The 27,040-nt window shown below is 30.9% G+C and overlaps 1 protein-coding gene across 3 annotated transcripts in view; it reads left to right on the plus strand.

Moving 5' to 3' along the window:
• The window catches only part of LOC140437264 (uncharacterized), a 59,513-nt gene extending 32,741 nt beyond the window's left edge, over positions 1 to 26,772 (plus strand). For 2 of the 3 annotated variants that reach the window (XM_072526685.1, XM_072526686.1), the window contains 3 exons: positions 5,539 to 5,818; positions 6,693 to 6,889; positions 7,147 to 7,564. In XM_072526685.1, the coding sequence (XP_072382786.1) occupies positions 5,539 to 5,818; positions 6,693 to 6,889; positions 7,147 to 7,343 (674 nt within the window). In that variant the 3' untranslated portion in view covers positions 7,344 to 7,564. Of the gene's footprint in view, positions 1 to 5,538; positions 5,819 to 6,692; positions 6,890 to 7,146; positions 7,565 to 18,187 lie in introns of those variants that run through there. The other variant, XM_072526687.1, reaches the window with a different exon arrangement.
• The last annotated feature ends 268 nt before the right edge of the window (positions 26,773 to 27,040 follow it).

The following is a 27,040-nucleotide window of genomic DNA, read 5'->3' on the forward strand; positions in this document are numbered from 1 at the left end:
AACCATGTTCTGGATGGAATTAATTTGAAAGTATATCAAGCAATTTTACTGATCCCATGGTATGCTTGTATATCTGTTATAAGGGAAATGCTATTTGATTTGTGGAACGCCTTGTGATGATCTATGAAACAGATGTACAACGGGATATTAAATTCTCTTAACTTCTCGTTTATTTGTTTTATGTTTAAAATGTGCCTCTACCTTTGGCAAACCCAGCCTGCTCTTCTGGCATTTTCTTTGGAGGAAAGTTTTCAGCCACTTATTGATGATTTATGTATTTAGCATTACCTTGTTGGCATGTGAGTATAAGGAAATAGTTCTATAAGTATTGCACTTGCGAAAGCAGCCTTTTACCTACCACCATAATTTAGTCGTCTGCAAAACATAAGGTATATAGTCATTCGATGGTATTATGGTTAATTGTTATCAATTTTCATCCTTATTGTTTGCTGGTGTTTTATATTTTTAACCCTTAACTATGTTTTATATTTTCTACTTCCTGCCAAAGTTTTACTAGTTGTATCCTGTTATAAGCAATTTTTCTCTATTGCTCGAGAGAGAGAGAAAAAAATGTGGTCTACGGTTGATCTGCCTATCCGAAAACCTGCTGATTCTTCTGCATTCTCTTGGTGGTATACTTATTCTTCTTGTTGTTTTATACTTGTTCAGTTTCATCTTAAATTTATTTTTATTTTAACATTTATCAACTCCATGTACTAAAATTCTTATCTGTTGTAAGTACAGATGTCGTTTTCATTGTCGCTGATGTCAATACCTTCCTTTTCTTATTTAAAATCTATTAGTAACGTTAAAATTTGGGGAAGCCTATTAAATGTAGTTACAAACTAACTCTTACACTAAAACCGACCTTTTTATAGGCCACATACAAAACACCCAGAGAATTCTTCGATGTCTCTCGATACACGCACATTTTCTCCGGCGAGGTCGCGTTTTGATGCAAGTTCTTGTAATTTCCCGGCTGGAATTATATTACTATATACTATTTTATTTACCACCTCCACACTAACACGTTTATCTGTTTAGCCATTATGTGCCTCCGTTTACTACAGTACGGTTTACTACAGTTAGTATTTCATATTATGTTTTTAATGAAGTTTTTGATGTAAGTGACAATTAATATTTCCTTTTACTTTCCTATTATTGAACTATATGTCTGTTGAATATTCGAATTTTATCGATTCACTACAGTTTTAGGGTCTATCCATAAATCAAATTATGGTGTAGAAGTCTCTATTCACGCTCTGGTTCTCGTCAGTATACAAAGCATAAAACAAATGTAACATTGAACTTCTTTCAGTATTTAACTGCATTTTCCACTAGTTTAACATTATTTTTACCTTCATAAAAGCACTTTTTGTTGTTTTTTTTTTCTAGTCTTAATTCCCATTTAGAAAAGTATTAGTATAATTATATTGTTAAAATCTTTCAATATACAGTAGACTCCCTCTATAACGAGAACTGAAATGGCAGACTAATTACCTCGTTATAAGCGGATCTCGTTATATCCAACAACAATAATACTGTGCATACATATGAATAGGTAGTTTTCTAAAACATTAACTTTCTATAGTAAAGCCATTCGGAGCAATATAAGATGCTAATAAATATTGTTTGAATGGCGTTTTTAAAACAAAGTTGTTTACTTTTATTGTCAATGAAATGCATTAAAACAAAAAAGAGTTGTTTACTTTTACTGTCAATGATATACGTTAAAACAAAAAATCTGTATTCTGTAAATATGTATAAAGCGTATAAAGTTATTTTGTCATTTTTGACTGCTTTAAATTGTCCAGTATTCTATCTATCATATTTTCTAAAGATGTGAAACAGTTTTATGCTTCTTCATTTGCGTTTTGTCATTGGATAAAGTTTCTGACAACCTTTAAAACACTTTTCACATCTTGTCTATTAGAACCCATATTATTAGGTGTGAATGGTCAACCCAATACAATGACACTTGTGAATCATAAATTTTACATTTCCGACTAAGAATCATAAATTGTAAGAAGTTTATTGCGGGCGGCCCGCAGTTAAAAAGGGTATTTATTTTTATAGCTACGGCCGGGCCAAAACGTAAAAAACACGTTTTCAAAATTTTCTTTCTCTCGTTATAAGCAAATTTACCTCGCTATAGAGGGTTACAGTTCTATACAAATTTCAAGGGACATCTAATGTACCTCGTTATAAGCGAAACCTCGTAATAACCGTGTACGTTATAGAGGGAGTATACTGTATTTACTGTTAATATATAGACTGACATTGATACTGTTCTTTGTCACGAATGTTCTGCCATCTTATTCAGTTATTTCTACAAGTCATTTAGAGTTTTTTATGATGATTATCATCTTTATACTTACAATTTCACTATTTAGATGCATTGTCTTTATTAAGACAGTTGTCAGTATGAATTAATTATAGATAGCGTTACAATGTTGTTTTAAAGCTTTGGTTTTGTTTCATTTTCAGTCAATGCTCCTTCCAGTTGAGTTGTTAGTTTCAGTATAGATTAGTCATTATTTGTATGTATTTGGAATTTATTTATATTTTTAATACGATTTATTAGTTGTTCGTATCTAAATTGGTACAACGCTTTTATTATAATCACGAACCCATACAAAGATATCCTGATATACACCTTAATATTGCCGTATATTGAAAGTATGTAAATAATTCATAACTATTACATTTACCCCTTACCATAAAAAATATTCAAGAAAACGATGCTATTTTTTTATACCGAGTAATTCATTATCAACTTAACAGAGGTTTACACGGAAACGGTAAACGTTTTACATTTTTGTCACTTTAACATTTTGTGTATTGATAACTTTGAAATTTATTTTTTGAAATATACAGGATGTTCTATTGAGCTATAAAGAATTTAAGATTTTTTTGTTGAAACACCCTGTATATTATTTTGGATTTGAGTTCTTGTTTTACATCATATTAATAGGGTTAATAATTATTATTATTAAGGTTTTACTATATGATATGGAGCACGTTCAAAGTTATGGTCACTTTTAAATGAAAATGATATTGAATAATTCCAGGCTTTGTATAATTAAAATGACTTAAGAGTTAATTGCTTATCGATAAGAAAATGAATGATCTACCTTATATTTTTTTATCAATTTTAAAAAATACATTTAAAATATATTCAATTTTATATAGCTTTTTCTATACCTAAATGTTGTAAAATAGTTTTTGAGTTATTTTGTACTTGACGAATGCAATGTTTTTGTAGAATTGGCTGTGATATTCTTGTCAGGTTAGACAGTAAATATACGAGGTGTGTTCAAAAAATGCCCGGAATTTTTAAATTTCGCGGCTTTGAAGAGTTTAATCGTCAAATTTTTTTTTTGTTATGTTGGTATACATGCTATAAAAGATTGCAGCTATATTCATTGTTTATCTTGTCTGTGGCAGCATGAAAATACGAGTGGTATAAGCGTTTCCAATTGGCCGTGAAGATGTTGAAGATGATGAACGCCCCGTACGCCCTAGCACATCAAGAATCGATGAAAACGTAAAAAAAGTGACAGAAATGGTTATAAACGATCGCCGAATCACAATCAGAGAAGTCGCTGATGAAGTTGGCATATCAATTGGCTCATGCCATGACATTTTTTCAAACGTTTTGTGTATGAAACAGGTGTCAGCAAAATTTGTTCCAAAAATTGTTGAATTTTGAACAAAAACAGCGGAGAATGGAAGTTGCTCAGGAGAAAAATTTTAAAGAGCCGTCGTTTCACAAACATAGATGATATTAAAAGCGCTTCGCTGATAGAACTAAAGGCTTTCCCAAAGATCGAGTTTGAGAAGTGTTTCAAGGATTGGCAGAAGCGTTGGCACAAGTGCATAATATCTGATGGGGATTACTTTGAAGAAGACATTAATGTAGACGAATAAATAAATATTTTTTCAAAAAACCAAAAATTCGGGTATTTTTTGAACGCACCTCGTATGCTGTTAGCTCCCATTGCGAATGTCAACAAATTTATAAATATGTTTTTATTGAAAATTACATTTTATACCGTTTTTTGATGTTTCGATTTCCATTCCGGAAATCGTTTTCAAAAAAGATTATTTTAAAGTAATGAGCTGTTATTATATCCAAGTTGTTTGGCGGATAGTGTGTTCCAAATTCAATTATCCTGATTTAAAGGTTTGAGCATAAATCTTTAAATCAAGTCATATTAAAAATTCTTTGTTGAGAAGCAATTAACTCATAGTGCTTCGACTTTAATTAGCTTCATACTGTTTTTGTGATTTTAAATTAAAAAAAAATGAAACATTTTAAAAATTAAAATAACAAATTCTGGTGAGTTTTGACATTTTGGATACCTAACGGCCACACCCTCGTTAGGTACACAAATGGACTCTTCCGCTGTGACTGTATAAATATGAAAATGTTTTACTAATGCATAACATTTTTTACGCACTTTAATACAATAGTCGAACTGATAATTGCAAAAATCCAACATTGTATTTATATTAAATTATGAAAATATAAATAAATATCATTTGATAATAAATTTAATTATCATATAAACTAAATAAGATATTTAAAAATAAAAAGTTATATTAAAAAAAGTGGAACAGTTGACGGTTATTTTTTATATTTTAAACAAATTCAATATATTAATGTTTGCTCCTAACGCCACCTATTAACATATTAACAAAGCATACGTTGTTTACTTATGACAAACCTGTCAAATTCAGACCAAATATATAGTAAAATATAAATAAATATCATTTGATAGTCAATTCAATTATTATATAAACTAAATAATATGTTTAAAAATAATAATTGTATTTATATGAAATTATTTTAAAACGAGAATTATAAAAATTTAAACAGATGATTCAATGTTGTTATTAATCGGATGACATTTATGGCTTTTATTAAATTTTGGCAATCGTTACGAATCGAATCTTTTAGTGACAAATATTCTTTTAATTTTTTATTCTCATTTAATGTCTATATTTTGTTAGTTAATTTTCATGCAGGTTTTTATTTAAACCCGAGTAAATATATGATGACTAGAAAGGAATTGATCGAGAGGAGTGAATCGATGTCAAGAAGCGCTATTCTATGACGCTACCCGTGCGCCTTCTCCTCTTGGCGGTAGTTCCTTGACGATCGCCTCAGCATTTTATAGTAGACAAAAAAAATAACACAACGCCAGTATAGAAACTTTGCTTCAAAATAAAAGAAAATCATATATATTTCAAAATAATTTTAAAATGTACTTTTATACAAGCTACCAAAGTGACAAAAAATATAAAAATTTTACAGTTTCGTTATAAATCTCCTTCGTCACTCATCCTGTACTTTGAAAAGACAAATAAAATCATTTGAAAATTGAAAAACCTCTGTAAATGTAGACTTTTTTCGGAAGATTAAATAAGGTGTTGTTACTAGGTTTTAGCGATATTGCCCGACTTCATAACTCTCCCTATTTTTTTTAAATGGTTTTAATATATTGGTCCACTAATATATGGCTTAATTTTTAGGTGAATCTCCTCATCGTTGCGAGTTTTGTCAAAAAACTTTCACTCGCAAAGAGCACCTCACCAATCACCTTCGCCAACATACAGGAGAAACCCCACATTGCTGTAATGTTTGCTCCAAACCGTTTACCAGAAAGGAGCATTTAGTAAATCATATGAGATCTCATACAGGAGAACGGCCTTTTGCGTGCAACGAATGTGGGAAGTCGTTCCCGCTCAAAGGAAATCTTCTATTTCACCAAAGATCGCATAATAAAGGGGCTGATGCGGAGAGGCCGTTCAGGTAATACTTTTGTAATGCTATCTATTATATTTAAGGGCAATAAGCCACAATTTTAATTTAAAATACGTTAAAATAATATAAAAAAAATACTTTATCACTTTAACACTTTGAGAGGTTTGGCTTAACAATGTTCTTCCATTCTGCCCTGTGAGTTACTTTCCTTATCCACTGAATGATATTCATAGTTTTAAGTCCTCCTCTCATTGTCCATCCGTCTTTTACGAGGCCTTCCTCTTGTTCTATTTCTTTGGAGCTTCCATTTCTGTATTACTTTTACCACTCGATTATGTGACGTAATTCGTCCAGTTCGTTGTTCATTTCAATCCTCCACGAACCATTGCTACATTGGGTTGTTCTCACGTTCATCCGATTTTATGCCCTCCATGTATTTTGTTTTACTTTTATTAATATTTGGACCAATTTTAGCGACATCTCGTTTCTACTCTATAGTTTTTTTTATCAATTCCCTTTTATTGCGGCTTGTTATGGCAATATCATCTGCCAATGGGCATATTTGAAAAGATCTTGTATTTATACAACAAAGTACTGTTGTTAAAGCATCACCCTGCCTAACTCCATTTTCAGTCCAAGTGCCTCTGTTAGATTTCCGTTTATTCCCGTTTTGAATAATATTGACTAACTTTTTAGGTATACCTAGCACGGATAATTTCTTTAGCATCTTTTGCCTATCTACTCCATCGAACGCTTGTTTGAAATCGATATACACATTTTTACAATTTAATGACACATTTTATTATACAATATATTATCTGGTTTATTTATACAATAAATATTTTTAATATATAATATTTTTACGATGCCTGTATTTTTTTTCTGTTTCTAGTCGATAGTAATATTATTTCTTGTTTTTAAGGTGTGATCTTTGTGAGAAAGACTTCATGTGTAAAGGTCACTTAGTATCCCACCGAAGGTCACACATGAGTGATCGCCCTCATGTATGTCCAGATTGCGGTAAGGCATTTGTCGAAAAAGGTAACTTGTTAAGGCATCTCAAGAAGCATGCTGCAGATAATGCTCAGACGCAGCCCAATAGCCAAATACAGCCACAAGGTAAGACATGTTTGTAGTTTATATGCATACCTTAATTGTGTTCCTTACGGTGATTTTTAGTGTTTGTTATACCTTACATCTAACTATTTTGGTCAAAATATATTGAACTTTCGCTATATTTGCCAGTTGGCATCCGCTGGAAAACCACGATAGTGATGTTCATTATTTGATAAAAGTGATGGAAATTTTTAATTGCTATCATGTCTTACACATTTGTCTAACTAGAATATTTGTTAATGAAAATATAAACTTTCTAGGAACGGCAGCACCGCAGAATACTCAACCGACTAGCAACACACCAAATATTCAGATTCCCCAAGTACACGTAAGTCAACCGCCACAGCTGCAACAGACGTCTAGTGGCAACATTGTTCAAACGTCGCATTTGCAAATGCACCCTTCAAATGCCCATTCGGTAGTGCCAACTGCGAATACGAACGTTCTGACTTATTAGGCTCTTTAACCTGAGTTTATTTTGGTGACAGAAGACAGATTTAATATGTAAAACTAATTATTTACATCAGTGCCATAAACAATACTTAATAATATCATCGTACTATAATTTTGAAATACAGCTTTAATTATAAGAAATGTGGAATAACGTACTACACAATTGACGGTCATAAAAATTATGGAAGGAAATAGTGGGAAAATTTCCCACTTCTGATGCATAAGGGTTCTCACGAGATTCATATTTTAACTCTTTTAGATGTAGTGATTTGACATCTGGAAGTGATTTAGAGGATCATTAAAACTAAATGCTTGTCGAGGACGTTATATGCAAGATATCGATGTTGGAAAAAAAGTAACATTAACTAGAGCCAAATGAAAAGAAAATCTTACGTAAGGTTTGTCCGCTGGTTCTTTTCACGTGGATGACATTATTCGAGATTTATTTTTTATATTACGTCTCTTTTTCTCTCACAGAACCATGCAAATAAAATATACTTTTCCATCCATAATATAATACATCAAATTAAGCCGTAAATGTGATGAAGGGAATTATACTGGAATTTTTGAGCTTTGACAATGTCAAAATTACATTGTCAAAGCCAGCCATAACTTTTGTGCCAGGTACGAGAGATTAACTGGCAATATTACAAAACGACCAAGAACAGCATCGAACTCTCTCCCTCTTCGATTTACTGCACAAATGACGTTGGTGGTTTCGGCTATTGTCGAATATGTATAAATGGCATTTATATGTAAACACCAATAAAGCAGATGCATACAGGTTCGGCATTATAAATATGTATCTTGACATCTTAATGGTCGAGAATCTTCAAGACAAGCAAGAGATAATGTTTGTTGAAGTATGTTGAAGATCAGCTTATGAGTGTGTTGAATTGCTTACATACCCTTTTGTATGAAGCAATGTTTAACATTGTAAATCTTTTTAATGTTAGAGGAGGCAAAACAAGTATATTCCTATCATAGCCTGATCAAATAAAATCAAAATGTAATTCGTATAGTTTAGAACACATTTTATATCAAAGTTTAGGTGAAAACAAAAGATATTTTTAAGAAAGTATATGGTTTATATAACGGGATCATTGTTTAAATATTGAAAAATCATTTTTACACACAATTTACTTTTTTATCTGCTGCGGTGCATAATAACATGAAAATATTATGAAGGTTTTTACGATTTGTTTTTTTTTTTGGAAATTTGAAGGGAAGAAGAACTAAATTTGACCCTTAATTTATTTAAATAATTATAAATAAACCTTGAAAAACAAATTTGCAAAAAATTATTTTTTGCATTATAACTAAGCACTCTAAATATTTTATTTTGCAGGAATATTTGCGTTATGTTACTAATATAAAGCAAAAAAATTGGTTAAAAAATATTCAATGGTTTATGAGATATTTAAGGTGGTATGTCACAATCTTAAAATTGATATACTTTTAGGTACAGTTATCGTCACTATTTCAAAACAAATCTTTAACTTTTGGTTATGTACGTAAACTGTAAACTTTCTATTTTAATTATATCTTGTTAAAATTTACAAAGAAAGCAGTAATTTTTTCATAACTGTACTTAAATTAATCCATGTCATAACTTACGTGGTATCCTGCCTAAAAATTGGTATTGTGAAATAATTTTTGAACTTAGGTACAAAATAACTGCGTTAAATATTAACTATCTAAAAATTTCTATTTTAAGCAAATTTTCGTTATACATAGTGCCGTAATTTTTAAATTAACTGTACCTAAAGATAACATTACAATTAAAAGCTGCAAACTGGGGATTTTGTTGATGTTACCGTAATAAGTTGGCATTTTGATAGTGAGAAATTTGTTCGGCTATCACTTAATAGATGAGAAAATAAGTTCACGTGTCATTTAGTAGAAGGCAGCAGTGATGTATTAAATGGCGACAGATGCGCGTTTGCCGAATTTAAGAAAAATCTGCAAAACATTGGAAACTAGTTTTGTGGTTATGCCAATTGTCTATGCCTTATGTAGTAACCATGGTAATACGAATCACGTGGTTTTGTTCAGCAAAGCGCCGCTTCCAGTTAATATTTTGGCTTCGTTTCATTTCGTTCGACTTTCAATTTTCAATCATGATTGTATAACGTTACAATGTCTTAAATATACAAGTATACCATTTTTTTCCTTGGTACCCTGACGTTATATAATCGTGGTTGAAAGTCAAACTATGGTCAGTAAAGTTTACTGCGGGATTATACTGGTTTTTACATTATACATAAACATAAAAACAATTCCAGTTTTATTCAATTTTTAACAAATTTAATTTTTATAGACAAAACAATATTACGTAATGATCGATTAAATTTTGTCGATTAATTATTTCCATAAGTGAAAAAGATTATTGATATTTGAGTCATAATTAGAAAGATGAAAATCTGAAATTTTCTGAGGAAAACACTTCCCCTATTTACATTCGATATGAAAAAAAATTGTTATTGTAGTGACGCTGTTTTTCAACCGACTAACATATTTTAGATTTCATATAAATACTGTTTTTATACATAAATAGTCCAATTACCATAATCCCTTTTTTGTTCATGATTTACCTGTTTTTCAAGCAATTGAAAATTTCTTTATCAATTTGGAATAAATATTTTTGGGCAGGTAAATAATTCAGAATTGCCGCCTAAAATATGATTAATAAAAGAGAGCGGTACTTAAAAGTATATTCGAAGAAGCTTCCGTAGAAGAGTTAATCAGTGAGATGGAGGCAAAGGATAAATACAGTACAAGGTATTTTAAACTTAAGTAGAAATATGATGACAGAACAGATTCAGTAAGTTCAAAGTCATCAAGTGTAAAGATAAGCGCACATTTAAATTACCCCCAATCGAGTTCAAAAATTATTCAGATATTGCAGTCTAGGTTTGGCAGGGAGGATCTCCAGATTGCAGTTTACATTAGAGAGCTCTTAAAGTTAATTTTAAGAAGAGTTTCTAGTAGTCCTTGAAATATTTCTGCTCTTTATAATATGATTGAGAGTCAAATTCGTTCACCTGATACCTTAGACAAAACTGCTGACAAATTTGCGGCGATATTGTATCCTCTTATTGAGTCATGTTTGCCAGAAGATATGATTCGACGATGGCATCTTATGTTTTCGTGTCCATCGAAAATATCGGAAAAACTGCAGAAGTTACAACTTTAGAAACAAGATTGAGTGGGCTAATGAGCTTTTTACAGAGTGAAGTTCAAAATTAACAAAAAATTTATTTAGCAACGGAAGGTTTTCGTTTACCAGCTGAAACAAAAATATAAATTCAATAGCCTTGTTGCCAAGAAAAATGTAACATTACAAAGAACTGATCAGCCCTTAGGGTCCGCTGCTAGGTTAATAAATTATGAGGTTTACAGGTGTATATTTTTATTATAAGTAATTTTTTTGTACTTGAAATTTAATTTTTTAATTTAATTAAGAAACAAGACTGATACTATTTAAAATGTTTATAAAACTAAAAAAAACAACACAACAAAATCAAAATAGCAATTTAACTTCAAAGGTAAATGAACAACAACACAACACGATACTAAAATTATATCGAATGATCCAATCCAAAAATTAGAATTTGTGAAACTGTGAAGACTGAGAGCGAACTATACCGATTCTACCGATCGTATATTATATTTTAAGTTCCAGTTCCCTCGTTGGCAGCAATCAGCAATGTCGCTGTTCAGAGAATTAAATTTCGAGAAAATCAAAATATTAAAATATGATGCACGTGCTGCCACCTATTCAAAAAATTAAAAGTTAGTTTATTTGAATGCCACTCATTTTAACTGCGGCGTGAACATACCCCCTTAATTTGTTTATTAAATGTTACTATTTTTACAATTGCAAAAACGAGGTTATTGTCGATAGAGTATACAATTTTATAAGGTCTCATTTTTTTAATGTATATTTTCGACAAATCCATTGAGCATTTAAAATTACAGTTAAACTTCCTAAACTTTTTAAAATTTGTTTTTTAATAACATCGCGGGGATTTAACATTTTAAAATGCCCTTTCGATATTCGTGTTCCAGAAATTTTTTTTACACGCGTTAACAATTTAAAATTTGTTTATTTATTAATATTAACATTTAAACTGCGTGAGTACATCTATATTCCTACTACCTAACAATGCCATTTCTCTCTCTCTCTCTCTCTCTCTCTCTCTCTCTCTCTCTCTCTCTCTCTCTCTCTTGCTGTTTCCTCATTACTGAGGATCGTGATTTCTTCTTCCAATATTCCTAACAATTTTTCTTCATTGGTCATTCAGCTATCTTCAGCTGCTCTGAGAGCTTCGCAAAGATGCCATTTAAACATATAATAAAAATTGCAGAATATTTTGAAAAATAATGATTTTTGTAGCGACTTTTCGTGGCGAAGTATATCCAAGCCTTCAAAAATTGAACGCAGACTTCAAATCGGCGTCGTATATCCGTTAATAATGGACCAATTTTAATGTTTTTTTTTAATTCGGGGGGCCATAGGAAAGTAATAACATATGCATGACCCTTTTTGCAATAAATATTCATTAATTTGATATAAACAATTTTTATTTAAAAATTTTTTCTAATGTGATAAAAAAATTACTACAAAAGATAACCGCAAAAGAGTATCCGAAACACATTTTTATATTAAAAAAATTTACAAAATAGTACTAAATTGACATTAAAAATTTGTTAAAGCAACATGAAATCTTTTTTATGGTACAATAATAGAATATATTTTACATGTAATTTTATAAGATTTATACATAGAAACTTGAAGTACGAAGAAATATATTTAATACAAATTTAAATTTTTTTGCTGGCGGTCCACTCATATCACTAATTCACGAATTATAATTTTCAATTACAATTGAGTCATTGTTGTCATTATTTTCATCGGTACATACTATATCATCATTATTGTCATTATAATTTAAATCTTAAAGCCGTGCTTGTGAGACCCACATATTTTTTTGAAGTTACCTGTACAAGATCACGATGTTTTTGTAATTATTTCTTAAGGTAAAAGGTAACAGGTTTTAAAGAGTGTACTGGTTGCAACCCTTTTGTCACTTCTATTCCATTCATAATTAATTGGATTTAGCTTTTCATTCCCTAACCAAATTTGCAACTAATATATACACGCAAAATACCTATGTTGTTTTGCGACATCTGGGTGGCAAGCTTTTGGGCGCAAAAGTTTTGGTAATGGTACAGCACTCATAGTGCTCATACCTTAACTCGTGCAGTGTAAATTGTTTCTCAAACTTCTCGAAGATCGATTTCTATCAGCTTTTAAGATTATATAATTATAAGATGTTCCCTGTTTTCAAATAAGTCGTCATTTCTAGCAGGTGATTTATAAAATGCATTTGCTATGTCTTTTAGTTTTTGTCGGTCTAAATAGAATAATTGGACCTTTCCCTTGTCGAAAAAACGAGAAGTTGTGTCGCAACCCGTAAAAATGTATATAAAGCCTATTAAAACTATTATAGCTAAACCATTATTTTCCCACCCCTTGGATTTTCCCTTCGATGTTCTTTTTTTAAATAGCTAAACCATTATTGTTCCCACAATTTGGATTTTCCCTTCGATGTTTTTTTTTAAATAAGTTTTTGTAAGATGAATGACGGGTCTGTAATTGATGCATAATAACTAATAAATCTGTATCATTTCTAAACCAAAATATATGAATTTTGGAGGGGAGTTTAATTAAAGTTTTGATTTCTGAATGCATTTGTCGAAAAGATACAGATCTTATAAAATTGTATGGGTATTCTAACGGCAATTACCTCGTTTTTCCAATTGTAAAAATTATAACATTTAATAAACAAATTAAATATCTCATTAACTATTGAATATTTTTAACCAATTTTTTTCTTTTATTGGTAATATAACGCAACTGTACCTGCAAAAGCTTTATTTATAATTCTTTAAATAAATTAAGGGTCAAATTTAATTTGTATTAAATGAAAGATTTTCCTTCAATTTTGCAGAAAAAAGTCGTAAAAACCTTCATATCATGAATTACCGCAGCAGTTAAAAAAGTTAATTGTGTGCAAAAATGACCCATTTTTTATTATTAAAACAATGATCCTGTTATATGAATCATATACTTTCTTGAAAGTATCTTTTGTTTTCACCTAAACTTTGATATAAAATTTGTTCCAACCTGTACTGAATTCCATTTTGATTTGCGTGTATTTTTTTATATAATAATAATTTTAAATTAATAATAATCTATACAGTAGACTCCCTCTATAACGAGAACTGAAATGGCAAACTAATTACCTCGTTATAAGCCGATCTCGTTACAATAGTACTGTGCATACATATGAATATGTAGTTTTCTAAAACATTAACTTCCTATAGTGAAGCCATTCAGAGCGATATAAGATGCTAAATATTGTTTGAATGGCGTTTTTGAAAAAAAGTTATTACTTTTATTGTCAATGAAATACATTAAAACAAAAAAGAGTTGTTTACTTTTATTGTCAATGATATACGTTAAAACAAAAATTCTGTACTTACATTTTTTTCCAACTACATAATGTATAAAGCGTATTTTCAAGGATAACATAAACTATTGCTTCTGCAATTGGAAGAAGTCTGTCATTTTTGACTGCTTTAAATTGTCCAGTATTATTATATCTATCATATTTTCTAAAGATGTGAAATAGTTGTATTTATTGTAATGAAGTTTATTGCGGGGAACAGTTAAGTTTATTGCGGGCGGCAGTTAAAAAGGGTATTTATTTATAGCAATGGCCGAGCAAAAAATTTAAAAAACACGTTTCTGGATCTTATTTTTTCTCGTTATAACAAAATTTGCCTCGCTATAGAGGGTTACACATCTAATGTACCTCGTTATAAGCAAAACCTCGTAATAACCGTGTTTGTTATAGAGGGAGTATACTGTAGTAATTTTATTTGATTAGACTATAAACTATATTTATAATAGTATTAATAAACATGACGATGTTTTCTGAAAATAAATCTGTCTTTTGAATCGAGCATCAAATGAGCTCAGGTTGGTGTTAAAAACATATTTGTTGTGTGATAAAATATTTTAATTGTTAACGAACTAGAGTTTATTTCTATCAGTATTTTATTTAAAATTTTATAAATGGAATTGTAAACTATTGAGAGTATACCACACGGGTGGTAATTAGAGAATCTCACGTATAAAAGGATATATGTCCTTATAAATTGATGGTACTTTAAGGAAGTTTTAATATTATACATAGAAATACTAGTACAATATTGTGCGCATTTTAAAATTTTAGCCGTGAATCTAATTTTGAGATATATGGTTACAGACTGTATCTTTTTACTATTTTTTTTTAGAAATTATTTTCTTGTTCATATTATTTTGCATAATTAATTTAGATTTCTTCTGAGCAGGCGTGTACTCCTTAAAATGTACTCCTGTAAATTGCAAATTATACATTTAGATTCTCGTTATAAAAATATTTTATATCCAATGACATCACGCAGGCGAGTTTCGAAATTCGACATACGCACTCATTTTAGCACCATTAGTTTAGTAAATCGTGGTAATCAAATAGTGATGGGGGCAGGTCTGTCTCAATTCCAGATAACAGTATCACTTCGCAGATACTGCTTTTAATCGTTTCGTTGGTGGGAGAAATCTGATTACTTGTGGCGAAAATACGTCACTCGCGCAACTGGCTACATCTTATTATAACTGGTGTTTGTCCAAAATAATTTACTACAATTTAACAAGGGATAATGCCTATCGATTGAGTGTTGGTAGAGTACACAAAAACACGAATGACAATTGCCTAAGACTATGTAACCTAGCAAGAAAAACCAACATAATAATAAGCTCAACAAAATTTTAACACCCTAAAATACATAAACTAACGTGAAGGTTAATAAATCAGAAAACGTACAGCCAAATTGATGACCTACTAATTAACAAAAGAAAACAGCCATCAATAAAGGATCTGAGAACATTTAGAGGTGCGTTTGCAGACTCACATCGATATGTGGTCACAGAACATAAAAAGTAGAATGTCAAAAAATTACACAATGCAGATATTAGAAAGAAACACGAAAAGGAAATAACAGTGCAAATAAGACAAAAATATAAAGCAGGAGATATATTATCAGAATGGGACTCGATCAAAAAATCAATAGAAGCTGGAAACAAGCCGATAGATAAACACAAGGAGAACCAAAATTTGTATTTGATTGCGAGATAAGACAAAATATTATGTTGAAGTAAGATGATTTGCAATATTCGCAGATTAAGAATGAATATAACAAAATGGTACAAGTATACGATATCCACGTCATAGACCCGTCTCACAACATAAAAAACAAATTATCTGCAAAATATATGATAGATTAAAAAAAATATTTTCGACGGAGGCTGTTAGTCGCTTTTCTTATGTAACAAGATTGTTAGTGGTTACAGTTTAACGTATTGTGCGCAAAAGAAACCTAACCTGATGTTTAAAAACTTCTAAATACAAATCAGAAAACCTATTATGTTAGATGAAACTCAAAAAATATCCTCCGTAGAACTGTACATTCGTTTGTCTTTAAAAATGGGACTCCAAGACTGTAATATGTATTAAGTAAAATAGGCGAAATCAATAATTTTCCTAAAATGAGCCGTGAATCATTAAAAAAAATATTGCATGATCTTAACTTTCGATATATAAAACGCTGTCAGAATTCCATTTTAACAGATAAGGAGTAAAAAACATCATGACAACGTAATTATTTACAATAAATTCGGGAGTGTCGCACGGCAAAAAGACAGATTTATTACCTGGACGACACTTGGCAAAGTTTGGCAATATAAACAGTAACAAATGCTAAAACTAAACAATGGATAACACAAGAAATAAAGTCGTTGATGTTGGAAAGGAAAAAATACAAGTGTAAAAACGTACAACAAAAAAAAAACGTAAATAAAACAATCTAACAAAAAATCAAAGAAGCAAAGGAATTGTGACTATCAGAATAATGTGCAGAAATGGAAAGATTAGAAAAACAACATGACAGAAAAATTAAAGAAAGTAGTGATAGATAATACATTTTATCACAGCTGCTTTGTTAAACGTATTCCAGCGATGACTAATCGAAAATTCGTCAAGCAGAACTGACTACGAGAGAAATGCATTTCATTTACAGAGGATATGACCAAAGCAGAATTAATAACAATAATCAAGGAGCATAGTGGAAGATATCGTCAGTATACTGTTGATTCGATTGAAGTAAATTGGGCTCAAATGAGTGGATATATGGGATGGAAGAAGTGGGAGAACGCTGTTGCCCGTGTATTAAAAGTAGAGAAAAGTAATAATTTAATAGATTAAAATAATTTAAATCACAATTTCATTTTTGGATTATTTATTCAACTATTTATTAAACTTTGTAAAATACAAAGATGACTAGAGGATTCTATTTTTGCGTAGAATAAAGATAGTTTTTACTAACAATCGGTATATTTGTTATTTGAACATTAATTATCTAATTAAATTATTTAAAATATCTTTGTTATCCGCCTATCTTTTTTATTTTTATTTTTTTTTAAATAAATTTTTTAAACAATTTCAATTTTCGATGTAGACAATACTTCTTTGCCGTCATAAAACGCCACTAATAAATCTAAAGAATTAAGAATTCTGATTTGTGCTGACCAAATTTTCTTGCTACAATGCATTGTTGTTACAGCTGGTTCACTGTAAATGACCGCATAACTATTAAAATCTTGTGAAGCGATATTATTTTGACTTTCTTATTACAATTTTCCAATTACATGTATGCGTCATCCTCTCCAATTTCTTGTCGTACTATTGCTGGACGTGAACAATAACTAAAAACGCTGTTAAATAAATTAGTGTGAGAAGTTAAACAATATGGTCTTACTGTAAATGCCAATAAAACAACGAACTAATTGAACAATTTCTTGGATACACCAGACGTTAAGCCCAGAACAAGAAAACATGTAGAATAGATTAAGCCAAAAATATCTTCTTAAAACTGATACAACTTCTAACCAACCGTAATCTTGACTTGAATCTACGATGCCGCGTGTTAAAATGATATGTATATGTTGACCTACAGCACGCCATGGAAACTTGGTTAACAGTCAGTTAAATACGATGCTACACATTTTAGAAATGAAGAAGTTTTAAGATGCAGGAATAGAGATCATGAACTCAATAAAATTATCAAAAAATGCAAAAATTTTACCTCGGACATATATTTACACATGACAGATGTAACTTCCTGCAGCTGATAATGGAAGGGAATATAGAAATGAGACGACAAACGACCTAGCTAGGTAACATCAAAGAGTGGTCAAAATTATATCTTCTAGTTCCATGGTCGTTATCGATCTTGTGCCATTTTTACTACCCCATTCGCTATCATGGCTTTATTGACACCAGCTCTAAAAATGATGTAGTCGATTTTCCATGATTTTCTTAAAATTATATCCCCCCTTCCCCCCCCCCCCCCAGCGCCAATAAGAAAATATCAAAATAGGGAAAAATTTGAAGTAGTGGAACTTGAGATGAACTTTAATATTTTCCTATTCTTAGTATTAATTAATATAATCTTAATATAATTTAGTTCTTCTAATAACTTCTTTTGCCTGTTTTTTGTTGTAATTTAGCCATCACCGTAAAACAAACTTTATTTATTGCAGTCTTTTCCATAAATCTCAAAGCAATACAAGCTCTTTTTTAACGTTTATTTCGTTGCCTAGAAGGTATGTGCAATACAAAATTGTAACTTATATTTTTTATATTTTATTTTTTATACTTTTTAGTAGTTTTATTTTAGTCGTATATGACCATGGGAACAAATTTCTTATAATGGTGTTTCAAAAGAGATATGGCGCCAAGCAACTCATAGTAAGAGACAAGTATATTAGCAAACGACTATTTTTAAGAGATACGTGGTGTGACAAGAATGAAAACACGTTTCTGGTTTGCAAGACTAAAAGGGCGGATATTGATTTTGTATTATTACTTAATTAAATTTGTTTAATTTATATATACTAATAATAGTATTAAATTGGTCCAAAAATATATAAATAACCTAACTTGTTGTTTACACTTTTCTGAATATGTACTGAACTTTATGCTAAGGTTGTATACAATGTTTCCTTAGACCTATAAAAATTAATGTTTTTTCACAAAAAATCTCAGATAACTTAAAAAAAGACACCGTAGTAACGTGTCAACTCGAGCTGGGCTTAGCTCGAATTTATTATAGTTGAATTTTCAATTTATTAAAATGGTTTTAATATCGTTGTGAAACTCAGTTATTAAATTAGTAAAAACAAAAAAATCTTTTAGTTCGTACAAAGAATATAGACGCTTAAGCTTAAGCGTCTATATTCTTTGGTTCGTAGTTGACCCACTTGACAGTTACTGCAGTGTTACCAACCCTAAAAAATGCTCCTAGGATCAAGTTTTTTTAGTCTTGAACTTTTATGATATTTTAATATTTATTATATAAAAACGGTACAGTCGTTTTTGAGTTATAAATGGTGTAACTAACACGATTTATGACTAGATATCGGTTATTAGACCAATTAGATTAACTAACGATTTAGTTGGAAATTTTAGAAAATCAACAAGTATTCTACCGTTTCACTTTACTCCTATATATTAAAAATACAGTTGCTTAGTTGACCAATATGAATTTTGCATCCAATCATGTTAGTTTCTGATTGATTTATAGTCAACTATTCTGTTACATTCTTAATATTTGGAATTATAGATTTCAAAGATCCCGTTTGGCTTCGTAGACCTTTATAATGTGACCAGAATAATCTTGATATGTATCTTATATTATGTGATATGTGTATACCCTACATATAGGTTCTAATTTAAAGATCTAAACGTGTCATAAAGCGTATAACGCATTTCGGAGCTACTTTTATTACCTGATCAGTTTCAAAAATGACCTGTTCCAGTATTTATGGCAGACAATTGTTCTGAAGTTGCAGACAATATGCTCCGTCGTTTCCTCTGCAATTTGGTCTTTTCACTGTCACCATTTTACAGAGATGATGTATGTGCATTTTCGAGTAAGAACACCTGTGATACTGCACTTGTTCTTGATACCATTGCAATACCATTTGAGTCAATGGCATGCTAAAGTATATGATTCCGAGTCCTAGAAAAGAACACAATTTACGAGTTATCTCATAGTTGGCAGTCAACGTGTAAGAGGCATTCTCCACGAACTTTAGTTCGTCAGACCCAGTACCTTTATTACTGTGTAGTCCAGTCATTCCAAACTCAGAACTATCGTGGATAGATTTCTGCTCACAATATTGCCAATTTCTAATAATTATTTTCAACTTCACAGAATTTACTTTACTTATTTTACCTAAATTTACTTATTTATTTAAAATTAGAGTGTTTTATCACTGAGACCATGGTAACCAATGTTTTTGAAGCAAAAAATAATTTTTATAATTCCTGTTTTTATTCTATACAGGTGAAATTTTTGCCATCGAAGGGGAACCGAATTTTTATCAGTATTTTACTTTCAGTACATCACATTGTTTGCCAAAATTTAAGTAGGATTTCTTATGCTTTATTGGGATTCATTTTCATTGTCATGTAGTATATAAATAGTTAAATATTTTTACTTTGTCCTACCTATCACTCGTAAGGCAGCTACATTTAATATATTATGTTTTTACAAATTTTAATCAAAACTACTGAAACACTATATTATGGGTTATTAGAAAAATACTACGATTCTGATTACACTCGGGCATGTTATTTACTATCTTTCTTTTATGCGAATTACCTACAATTTTATTTGAAAATACGCTCATTTTGACATTTCGATTTCCACTTCAAAATACAAATTAAACACATTTGTTTTTTTACTTGGCAATACAATGGAAATACTTAAATTCTTTACAAAGAATATTATTGGCACATACAATACAAGGTAAATACAAGCACATAGTCAAATTTTAGAAAAGTCACTCGAATATAATATAGATACACACCATATCTTCGTCGATCTCAAAGCGGCCTATGATAGTAATAAAAGAACTGCACTGTATAATGCAATGGTAGAGTTTGGGATCCCACCTAAGTTAGTTAAATTAACAAAACTAACAATGCAAAACGTGCATTGATCGTGCGTTAGAAGTCAAGGAGAAAACTCTACGTTTTTTAATAGTAATAACGGCCTAAGACAGGGAGATGCGCTAGCGTGCCTCCTCTTTAATATTGATTTGGAAAAGACAGTCAGATATATAAGAATTATATTGGACGGAACCATCTTTAATAGATCCACACAAATTCTCTCATTCGCTGATGATATCCTCCCTCAAAATATTCAACAGAGAACACAAATTAACAATAATACCTTTGAGCAAGTCAAACAATTCACGTATCTTAGATCGCTAGTAAATAAAACAAGCACGACAAGCGGCGAAGTAAAAAGACGTACAGCAGTAGCAAACAGGTCAAAACTCCATGGTCTTCAAAAACATCTGAGAAGTAAAAAACCTAAAACGTGCAGTAAAGCTTAACATTTAAAATACCTTGATAACAGCGGTTTTGATATATGGGCTGAAACATCGACTTTATCCCAAAACAACGAGAGACTACTTGGTATCTTTGAGATAAAAATATTTCGAAAGATTTTTGGGGCCGTTAATGAAAATGGTCTATGGCGTCGAAGACGGCCGTATAAAAAATGGATTGATGATGAGGAAGAAGGCCTTAAGATTATAAGGGTCAGAATGTAAGGGGCTAGGAATCGACGGGAGTGGCGACTCCTCTGCGATTTTACAAGATCCACACAGGATTGTCGAGCTAATTATGATGATGACTTGGTAATACAAAAAAAATCTTTAATAATTTAATTTTGTCTGGCTCATTCATAATGATAATTCACACAAATATTAAACATTTTAGTAGGGGACTTTAAAATGATATTTTCAATATTTTTGAGGTGCGTTCGTGGGACGACTTTATTGGAGGATAGTTCATTTGATTACATGAAATTAACTTTAACTTGAGAATACCTGTCAGAAAAAATGATGGCATTTAATTTGTCTTTAAAAGGACAACTACCCCCAATAATAGTAAAATCCTCTCGTTAGTAATCCCATTATAAGCTGTCAGCAAAATTTTTTTTTTAATTATATACATTTTATAATTTAATAATAGAATTTTACTCTGGCAATAGAATGTGGTTATTTTTTAAAACCAATTACATGGTATATTTTTTTCTGACAGGTATTCTCAAGTTAAAGTTAATTTTATGTAATCAAATAAACTATCCCCTAATAAAGTCGTCACAGATGCGCACTGCTTCTAAAATATAAAAGAGTTGGGCAACAAATGCAACTTTAGATATTTTCTTATGCAGATGTCCCTTGGTCGTGTGCATAAAATGCTTAGCATTAAATTTTTGCGTTTTATAAAATTAGAGATCAAATTCTACTCACGCACCACATTTTTTTTAGAAAATAAAATATTTACTTTTAATTTTATTGAATCTTTTTAGAAAAAATATCGTGATTCAAATTTTGAATTTAAATGTGTACAAATCTACAAATATAATTAAAACTCTTTTCTTATTAAATATAAATAAAATTAATTAAAAGTCAATCACTGGGAGAGAAAATCCAAAAAAATTATAAGGTGTTTCGATCAAAAAACAATTCCTGATCTCGTTAGTACGCTAGAATTGCTTTTTAGCACATACACCAAAGAATTCTTTGTTGCAATTTTAAAATTCGAAGTTATAAAGTATAATTTCGGATTTTTAAACGCATCTCTGGAGCTCAACAAAGGAAGATAAGAAAAAGGCAAAAATGGCTTCTGGGACATGGACCGTAGCAAATCCCAAGAAAACCAAATCGGCAACACCCGAGGATAAAAAGGGACTTTGGGAGAATACCATCACTCCCTCGCAACAAAGTTGCTAAAAAATCAAGGGGCTCTAACGAGCAGACTAGGTCATAAAGCAACGTGACAAAAGTATTCAGAATGGCGGTAGTACAAACACCATCCAGATACTCAACTAGATCGGGCTCAAGCAGATCTGATCATTAACAAACTAGAACAAGCAGTTGATGAAGCTCCTATCGGAGGTCAAAATGAACTTTTACGGTTCCATAAAACATCGTTTAGCGAAGTGACCCTGTGGGCGAACTGTGCTAACGAGGATACAAAAAAACGGACTACTGAAGTGGTGAGGACTGTGGGAGGGAGTAAACTTAAATATAGTTGATTCCAATAATATGACCAAGCGCCCCATGGTCCTCCCCGTGTCCCCGAGAAAGAGGCTAATGAATAAACCATCAGGACCTGTCTAAATGAGGCAAAATCAAGGCAGAAGACTGGTTGTTGAAAAATCGAAAGATCGGGGAGGACCCACAAACTTTAGTGTATACGATTGACGAATTCTCGTATAAAGCATTGAGAGCTGCTCATTTTAAGACATATTACAACACTTGGAAAGATATCTTTTGAGACATTCTACAAACGAATTTCCAGTATAGTAAGGCAGCTTTGGCAGAACTCTTACTGTTGCCATGAGAAGGTTCAATGTAGCCTTGATACAAGAGCTATGGTATCGGATATTGGTGGAGAGCTTATATAGTGCCGATCTGCCGAAGTCCCAAGGACCTGCACGATAGTTAAACGATATATTAAAATACTTTTGTTGGTGAATTTCTGTTTCAGAGATTTAACGACGCTAAAGATGAAAATCATTGACGTAAAGAAGTATGACGGAAATAATTCTCGGATCAGCATACTTGCCATATGATGATCCTGAACAACTACCATCAAGGGAGTTGGAACGACTACTGATTGCAGAAAACATGGACTGAAATTAATCATTGCCTGTAATGCGAATGCCTACCATCTGACCTGGCGCAGTACAAACATCAATGAAACTGGTGAGTCAGTACTACATGATTTAGACATACTAAACGTGAGAAACAAACCAACTTTTGTAACTTTACAACAAAAGGAGGCAATGGCCACAACTCACGTGGCTAGAATTGTTAAAAAATGGCATGTCTGAGATGAGGTGTCTTGTTCAGATCATCGACATATCTGGTTTGAAATAACAGCAATGAGCCTATCAACGAAACATCGTAATCCTTGTAAAACAAACCAGGAAGCATATATGAAACAGATCAGGGCCTAGACATGCACAATTTCATTTCCGGAGATAGTGAGGAATTTCAACAGTAAAGTACCCTGGTGGAATGACACTCTTGCAAATCAAAGGACAGAAGTCAAAAGAAAATTTAATTTCTCCAAAAGATCAGCTGGGATCTATTTTTAAATTCATAGTTACATTATTTTCAAATTAAAATTTTTAATTTAATATATTAAAAGTAAAGATTTTATTGTGAAAAAACTAAAAAAAAAAAACAGTTTGCAAATCAATGGCATCGAAATTTTAGTTAGGCGTGGATGCATAAGTTAAGCTCCGTTCGTACTCCTTTCCCATTTGCCCCCAACTCCATCTTTCATGATAGTCTTAAGCTGATGGTCATGGTTTGAGTTTATGCAGTCGCCCTCTATAGGAGTGTTTTGAAGTATAATAACCGTGACCAAATCGCCCATTTGAAATGTCCTTGTATTTGCGTCTATATTTATTGATATTCCTCTACTTTAAAATATATAATATTATATCTGAATTGTCATTATGACTGAGGCAGATAAAATTAAATTATTGGAAGAATTTTTTTGATTTACCAAGTAACAAATCAAAATATTTTAACAAGAGAAATCATAAGATTTCCTACTTGGCGAAACTGAATTCAAATCTTTACCACTGTGCTTTCTACAAGTTGCAAAGCAGACAGGTTGATGAATTAGTCGGCAAGGAAATCTAAAATATGCATTCCACATGCCGTTCATCATGGTCAAAATTCGTAGTGAATTCCGGTACTCCAAACAGAGTAATGGAATAAAACATAATGACGATATTAGATTTTTATTTCGATGCAGGGCAGCGGCAAGCCGGTTATACGTATTTCAACCTCTTTAGGTCTCATCAGAGCACAATATGCTGCTGCTGTGAATCGAAACAAAATCTATCCCGTCGTAGGACAATAATTATCGAAATAATTATTTACAGACGTTACAACGCCATCTAATAACAAGATTATGAACAGAATTATGCAAAATATTTTAATTTGTATTTTGAGAACAATTACCGAAGTGGAAATCGAAACGCAAAAATAAACATATTCAACTAAAAATTTGGGTTAATTTCAATTAAAGATAGTAAATAACAAAAATTCCCCAAGAAAATAGCTGCAAAACCATACTGAGGCACGTATACAGCACATATTTATTTTATTATTTATCATATATTGATAATTTCAATAGCTTTTTTTTAATGTATTACTGTGATATTTTTACTTTCATATTTTGTAGTGTGGCAATGTGAAAAATTTTATTAATTGTAGAAATGTTACAACGTCCTTATCCATATTAAGATGTTTTTTATATCGAACAAACAACACAATGATAATTACTAAGCTAAATTAAATACAAATTCTTTAAGAATTATACAGCACTTCTGATGCACAATAATACATTTTATAATGCCGCTGAACTTGTAACGTTATAAACGTCACATCTTTATTAATTTATATTTTAATAATCATTTTATTTTAATTTCTTTATTAATTTATTAATTCCTTTACCTTCAGTTTCTTTTTTACTATTTTTTCTTCAATAAAAGTAGTTAGCGCCGTCTCTCTCTTTCTGTCCCGTAGAATAAATATTCGCCCTCTCTCTTTCTGTCCACTAGTAAATATTCTGTTCTATGTTGACAGAAGAGCTAATTCCATCATAGGCATACGTCCTATGATATCTGTGCTAAACTTCATTTTAGTCTCCCCACTGTCTCAATCAACTTTTCTAATCGTGGTGGGATATTGTTTTTTTTTGTCTGTAATTAAAATTTATAAAAAAACGCAAAAATTATTATAAGGTTCATTTTATGGTCTGAAGAATTCTCTTGGGTTTATGGGATATTTCTAGAACATTTTATTGGCTTTATTGGAGAGTTTATTGGATAATTTATTGAAATTATATGGAATGTTTTATGGAATAATATGGAATTTATGGGACTAATCACCTGCAGCTGTATGTAAGACCTACCCACATGCTCTGGAGGCGGCAACAGGACCTAACCACAAATCTAGAGGCAACATATAATTATAAATAAGCAGCCCATCGATGCCACAAGTATCGTTCAAATTTATTTAATGTAAAGCATTAGGCAGGGTTATTTTTGCTTTGTTTTATATTTTAAATAAACATGATTAGTTAAATTATTGCTTTATTTGTTACCAGCTAAATGTTCATTGTTTAATTCATAGCTTAGGACAAGACGGATTCACACTTGAGAGACTGAGCTAGGCGAAGCATAGACGATAAGCTCCCATGGTTGATTGAGGTATTATTTTTATAATAGTATTTCAATTCTCTTTAGTAGTCTTATCGTTACAAACTCGAACACTTGATTTTTAACTGATGGTTGAATGAATAATGCGTTATAGGGTAATAAATACGAAAAAAAAATATGTTAATTAGTTACAGTGTATCCTAAATGAAATTAAATTATGTGGTCCCAATTCAACCATAATCATTAACCTCATTAGTAGTTTCCTCCCTATAACTCATATTTTTCATCTTTTGCCTGCTTTCAGACTTTTGTTCCGGTATCGGGGGTAAATTTGGATGGGGTTTCTAAATTAATATTCGGAAGAAAAATCTGTAATACAGTTAGTTAGCAAAAATATAGAGAATCAATTATCGTACCACAAAAAATTTAATGGTATTGAAAAAAAAAATCAGCATTATTTTTTATGTTTTGTGTATAAAAGCAACAGGACAAATAAAGAATTATTAAATATAATAGTTTATATAGTCTGCTGGCTTATTATGAATTAGTTGACGTCATTAGTTTACATTAAGACTTTATATGTCATTATTATATAAGTTGTTAACTCATATCATGTGAATATTAGATAATGTTATGCACTACGTTCTAAAATTCAGATGCAGACTCTCACAGGAAATTTTTCTCTCTGAGTAAATTAGGAAATTTTATTTTATTTGCTATTATTTTATAAAGCCATCTGTAAATATGTTGTTTCTGGAGGTTAAGAACGTACTGTTAACTATATATTATATTAATACAATATTTTGTATTTTTGAATTTAGCTTTATAAACGAATTATTGTAAAAAATGTTTTAGACACAGTTACTTAGACAACATATTTTTAGCTTAGACAGCCGAAGAAATATTTTTAATTAAAATAAGTCGCATATTTTCAGGTTCTAATTTATAAATAGACAATGTACAGAATATAAATAAACTTTGAAAATAACATTTTGCTCATTATTCAGCAATAGTCAATAATATATTTGAAAGACGTTCACAAACATTACAGTGCAAATTTTGTAATGCTTTTGAATTAGAACTTAAAGGCCATAATGAAACTAAAAGATCTTTAAATAATAGAATGTTTACGAAACTATTTGATTTTACTGCCGAATTAGATGATACCATTAAAAATCACTTACAAAATGCTCCGGTATTCAAGGGTATATCCAAAACTATACAAAATTATGTTTTTGGCCGTCCGCACATGAAGCAACTAAA

The sequence above is a fragment of the Diabrotica undecimpunctata genome, chromosome 3 (genome assembly GCF_040954645.1).
Source record: "Diabrotica undecimpunctata isolate CICGRU chromosome 3, icDiaUnde3, whole genome shotgun sequence".
Taxonomy (NCBI): domain Eukaryota; kingdom Metazoa; phylum Arthropoda; class Insecta; order Coleoptera; family Chrysomelidae; genus Diabrotica; species Diabrotica undecimpunctata.